This window comes from Vipera berus (genome assembly GCF_964194415.1).
Source record: "Vipera berus genome assembly, chromosome: 2".
Lineage (NCBI taxonomy): Eukaryota > Metazoa > Chordata > Lepidosauria > Squamata > Viperidae > Vipera > Vipera berus.
Genome location: NC_138203.1, coordinates 168,926,959 through 168,932,630, shown reverse-complemented (window position 1 = coordinate 168,932,630; position 5,672 = coordinate 168,926,959). Strand labels below are relative to the sequence as shown.

The 5,672-nt window shown below is 35.8% G+C and overlaps 1 protein-coding gene across 1 annotated transcript; it reads right to left on the bottom strand.

The window, feature by feature from the left end:
- Positions 1 to 309: 309 nt before the first annotated feature.
- Positions 310 to 5,672, bottom strand: MRPL58 (mitochondrial ribosomal protein L58). The gene is made up of 6 exons (XM_081316359.1): positions 5,476 to 5,672; positions 3,873 to 3,909; positions 3,111 to 3,170; positions 2,762 to 2,844; positions 1,707 to 1,876; positions 310 to 516 (listed from the first exon to the last, which is right to left on the bottom strand). The coding sequence occupies exons 1-6, from the start codon at positions 5,662 to 5,664 to the stop codon at positions 432 to 434; spliced, it is 624 nt and encodes a 207-aa protein (XP_081172485.1). The 5' UTR covers positions 5,665 to 5,672; the 3' UTR covers positions 310 to 431.

The following is a 5,672-nucleotide window of genomic DNA, read 5'->3' as shown; positions in this document are numbered from 1 at the left end:
TGGCATATATTTATGATGGTTGCAGTGTTCCAGGTTCAAGTGGTCACCTTTTGCGACCTTCCGTTAAGCAAGGTCAAGGGGGAAGCCAGATTCACTTAACAAATGTGTCACTAATTTAACAACTGCCATGATTCACTTAACAACTGTGGCAAAAACGGTCATAAAATGGGGCAAAACTCATTTAACAACTATCTCACTTAGCAACAGAAATTTTGGGCTCAATTGTGGCCGTATGTCGAGGACTACCTGTGTCTTTGGCTTCCATTATTAATATTATAGATTTAATAAAACATCCATTCCTATTTGAAGGACAAATTTTGATGGTATAGTTTTTATTTTAATATTAAGAACATAAGAAATTTCTCTTTTCCATCTAGGAAATAGAAGAGTCCAAGGAATATGTCCCGGCATTATTTATGTCTCCAAGATGTTCAGTCAAAGTCCACTTGTCTGCTTTGCTTCAAAGAAGATCGTGCTTTTTTTTGTTGGAGGCGTTCTCTGTTCATCTTCTCCACCCTAAACCCAAACAGATGTAGAATATGACATTTAAGTGGTTGCAAATTAGATCTGGATTCTTACCCTTCTTTTCCCAGAAACATTTAGCAGAGTACTTTATAGTCCTTTTGCTGCAACTGTCTGCCTGGGTAGGGGATGCCCTGTTTGTTAATAAGGGAATAAGGTATAGAAATAAGCTATAGAAATAAGGGAATAAGGTATAGAAATCCCACAGCCTGTACTGGCCAATCACAGAAACATACAAGGGTGGTAAAAGAGAACTAAAATCTATATGTCTACATTCCTTCAAGAAGCAGGAACTTTAGAGGCATATGATAAGGGAAAATTTACCTCTCCCTTGCAAGTTACAAATATAACACAAATTCTAGATTGCTTCTCTCCTTGATTAGCTTCCATCCATTGCTTCTTGTCCTGCCTTCAGGCGCTTTGAAGAATAGCTTGACTCCCTCTTCTTTGTGGCAGCCCCTGAGATATTGGAACAATGCTCTCACGTCACCCCTCGTCCTTCTCTTCGTTAAACTACACATACCCAATTCCAGCAGCCGTTCCTTATATGTTTTAGCCTCCAGACCGCTAATCATCTCTGTACTCTTCTCTGTACTCTTTCCAGAGTCTCAACATCTTTTTTACATCGTGGTGACCAAAACTGGATGCAGTATTCCAAGTGTGGCCTTACCAAGGCATTGTAAAGTGGTATTAATACTTCACGTGATCTTGATTCTAGTGTTTTTTGTGTTGATCCATGATGTGCCATTCAAAATTAACAAACAAATGCTACCTGTGCTTCTCTAATTGAAATTAAGACAGTGAAGAACTAGAATATCTTATTATGATGTATTAAACCAGGGGTGTCAAACTCGCGACGTGATGTGTCGCGACGTATAGCAACTTTTTCCCCCCATTGTCGGCAATAGGGTGGGCGTGGTTTCGGCATGGTGCATCCGGCCCATGGGCCAGCAGTTTGACACCCCTGTATTAAACTGTAGGTACTCTGTAACACCACAGGTCTTTCCTTAAACTGCCAAATGTGATAATTATGCTGAATAATGGGAGAGAAGAAGCTCTTGTTTTAATTGCAAATGGCTCCATCTCAACCTAAGAGAGCATCAACTGAGAATTCTGGTGTACCATCTTCTTACGTTTCAAATGAATTCTAATTCAGTGCTCTGTTACTTTTGTCTCAGATTTACCTTTTTCTGATCATCTCAGCAGTTTCTTCAGATACAACATGAGGTTTCACAGTGGATTCTGCAATCATGGTCCTGATCTTTTGTAAGCAGTCTGCCAAATTCCTCATCTGATAGCGACTCACTTCAGAGGTGATTATTAGCTCTCCCAATTTATTGATCTTATGTTTTTGCTGAGAAATAAAACATTTTATTATTTTATTTTTCATGTTTCTAAACCACCCAACTTTCTCAAAAATAAAATTTATTTATATAATTTCCTATCCTCTGGAAAATAAAACAGGTTTCTATTATCAAAATACAATTTTTAAAAGCACCACATAAACTGTAGTGGTTTAAATTACATAATGTTACACAATAATAAAACTTTTATGTTTCCATTAAGCCAAAATCAAATGAGTCATATTAAAAGTTAAGGTAAAATGTGAAACCTGCCACTCCCTATATTTGTGAACAAATTATGTTTTTGTCTTAGCAACAAATAATTCATCTTGTTTGAAAACTTGGGATTAGACCTTATTTAGAAATATTTTGGCCCCAATTTTTATTTGAAACCATTCAAAGCAGTTCTTTGACACTGGGACCTGTCTGCTAAATTATAGGAGGCCACTTATTCTTTGAAATAAAGGAAATAAAGTAATACATTTTTGCACACAACCTCATATTCTTACATAATCCTGAGTTTTTGAACTAAAGAGAGAAGTAAAATGTTTCTACTAAACAATCATACAAAGAATATAATTAACAGAACTCTCAGCCACTGACCTAGTAAATGCCTCCTTTTTTCAGTGGTCCCTAATATCATGTCTTTTACCAGGCATTTACTGTGTTATCTGTCACAGTGCTTGTAAAAAAAAAAGAATTTAAATGTCATAATGGGATAAAGAAATTTTAAAGATCCATCTTCCGGTGTTATATGTTTATGGATTTATATTTCACTACACAACCTAAATGGATTCCTCTGGATGGTCCTTTTTTTGTGTGTAGGAAATTGGTAAACATAGTGTATGCTACTTAATAAGCTATCTCAAAAAGGGAAAATAATTTTTGAGAATTACCAGCACTGCCATTTTTTGTCGCACTTCTTCCGTGATCCAGTCTGCTGATGCCAAATGGAATCTGACTTCCGCTTTCGAATTCACTGGGTGTCATAAGAAGAAATAAATAACCACTCTGCAGGATAAAGAGTTATGCAACTTGGAAAGGCCTACCTTTCCCTTCCAATTTATTGATGTGTGCTGCTCATGAATACCTGATCTTATTTATTTGTCAAATGTCAAGGCTGCCCAACTCCAAAACACATACCTTAATTTTATTGTAGGAAGTCTCATTAATGTCAATGGGATTTGTTCCCAAGCAATATATGTATACGTAGTCAGACTTGTCTCTGCTTTGTCTTGTTTTTACCTTTATTAACATTCTGGCCTCCTGGGCCACTGCTCCGTGAATAGGATACAGACAAACGACCTGGAAATCCAAAAAAAATGAAAGCATGAAAAAGAAGGATTAAAAAGATATCCATTTATGCTCTCAATATATTTAAAAGACAACAAGTTAACCTATATTGACATCTGGAGAACTTTATTAAGAATAAATGGTCTCTTAAAGTATAATATTGCCCATTTTTAGGAACATTTTGGTGATTAGAAATAATTCTCTTGCTGAAGTTATTATTGTTACTGTTTTTCCCCAAGTAATTTTATTAAGAATTTTTAAAAGAAAGATTAAAAACTAACGGAAACTAATATAGATTAAATAATAGAAATAGGGGGGGGAAAGGAAGGAAGAATCCAAGTGTAAGAAAGTCCAAAGTAAGAAAATCCATAAGGGGTTTCCAGTCAGCAATAATCAAAGAAGTCAATTTAGCCATTTCAGCAAATTCCATCATCATCACCATCAACACCATCATCATTATCAGCAGCAGCATCCATTCCTCTATTGTGGGTACAGTCACATTTTCACATCTTTATGCATATAAGATTGACACTTCTGTACAATGTTCCATCCCTTCAGTATATGCTAATATGCATTTAATAAAACACAAATCCATTACTTTCAATGGCATTTATTTGGGACCAAATTTTATCTATAAAGCAGATAAAATAGATAAAATGCATAAGGAAATCTCTTTGGAAAAATCAAAGCATTTTGTTTATGTTCTGGACTCACCCATAGGAATCTCTGGAATTGTCTGGCTTGCTGAATCCTGTAACACAGAGATGCAATACAGTTGAATACTACAAATTATTCCTCTTGCAAACACTTTGTAATAAATTTATCCTATTAAAAGGGAAGTAATAAAAATAATCAATTTTTAAATAAGACCTTATGCAAAGTCTGTTTTCACTACAAACAAGCACCAGAGTTCTAAGCCACCTGTATTATTTCTTTTTTCCTATTTTTTATTTACTTTATTTATTTCTCCCTTTCACTAAATTTCAGAGTAATGTATTCATGATCAGATTATATTCTATGTTAACTGCTACCAATCCGGTACTTTCAAATACGTTGGACTGTAAATAACGTAAGAGCCAATGGAGTAGACTTTTAAAGGTATTAGATCAGGATCATGAAGACCCAAATTCAGTTGTACTATGAGCCACTTACGCTCAATCTACTTTACAAAGATATTGTTGTAAAAATAAAACTGGAAGAAGTTAATATTGCTATCTTATGCTATCTGCATAGCCCATGGTTAATATTGTACAACAGTTGTACAGAAGAAGAAGTTATGGCTTTTTAGCAAATAAACAGCAATATAAATACTTTTTTTTATCTCTAGCAAAGATCAGTCTATTTGAGGTACTCCCTCAAACTCTTTCCAGCACAAATCCATTACCATTACCAGTTGCAAAAGCATTTGTATTCATTTATTTTAAAAGTGCATGAGGGCATACTACATTTGCAGAAACTCACTGCCAAGAACTAAAAGAAAGGGCTATTTATTACATTACTTCTAAACTGTGTGGTACAGTCCCTTCAGATTTACTCAGTTCTTGGATCTACATTTAAGTTAAAACTGAGGTATAACTTTTTAAGTTAAATTACTTTCACTGTTTAATTTTTGTATGTTATCTTATTGTTTTTGTTGCGCATTGCCTTAATAGAAAAATATTGAAACAAATGTAAATATAATATGCTTTGCAAAGTTTCAACAGGGTGAACTAGGTTTGAAATAATTTTACTGCTAATTTTGGAAGAGGGTAAAATGTAAAAATAAAGTACTCTTTAAGTCAAGTTTAATTCCTGATGACTTTATCAGCCTTGCTGTATATAGTGAAGGGGTGTAAAGTAGGTTAGAGTAACATGAGTGAACACCACTATAGAAGTGAGGTAACTTGGATGAGATGCTAGGAGGTAGATATGTCACTACAGCATATGCATGACAACAACATTGCACGTGTATTAATTGAGCATCATTGTGGTTTGCAGCAAATGCTGTTGGACACCTGCATTTTTTTCCGGCAATAATATGAAATGCTTTGCCATCATTCTCTTTTGACTCCACAGTCCAGCCCTAAGATTTCCAATCACCCTTTTGGGCACAAGATGCAATAACTGGTCAGCAAAAGTAATGATTGGTTTATGAAAGCTGATGGAATCTTAGGGAATCTTGTTTTAATTAACTTTTTCCTCCCGACATTAAAAAGTGAGCTGACTACACATATTAGACCCGAGACTTCATGGTTCCTATCCTTCTGTCTCTATGGTCATCTTGTCTCTATAATCTGTGCCCCAACAAACATCTCCCTTCGGAGCTCCGAATCCCAACCTTTGCAGTGTCCGCTTCCTTTTCCTGCAGCTGATACAGTTGGTCCAAACTGTATGCACTTCGGAATTGAGAACCGAAGGCCGGGCGACCAGAAGCTAAACCTCGAAGCGGAATTTTCCTAGATGTCTCCCAGAAGAGTAGCCACTGAACCGGCATTCGTCGCAAGCAGCACAACGCGCCTGCCGCCATCTTGAGAT

Bases quoted from the DNA above. Each gene is read 5' to 3' on its own strand.
- MRPL58 (XM_081316359.1), bottom strand. From the start codon at position 5,664: ATGGCGGCAGGCGCGTTGTGCTGCTTGCGACGAATGCCGGTTCAGTGG. The intron at 2,845-3,110 runs GTAAAAACAAGA...TATGACACCCAG, and splicing joins AGGCCAGAATGTTAATAAAG to TGAATTCGAAAGCGGAAGTC. The intron at 517-1,706 runs GTAAATCTGAGA...GTTTGGGTTTAG, and splicing joins GCTGAGATGATCAGAAAAAG to GGTGGAGAAGATGAACAGAG.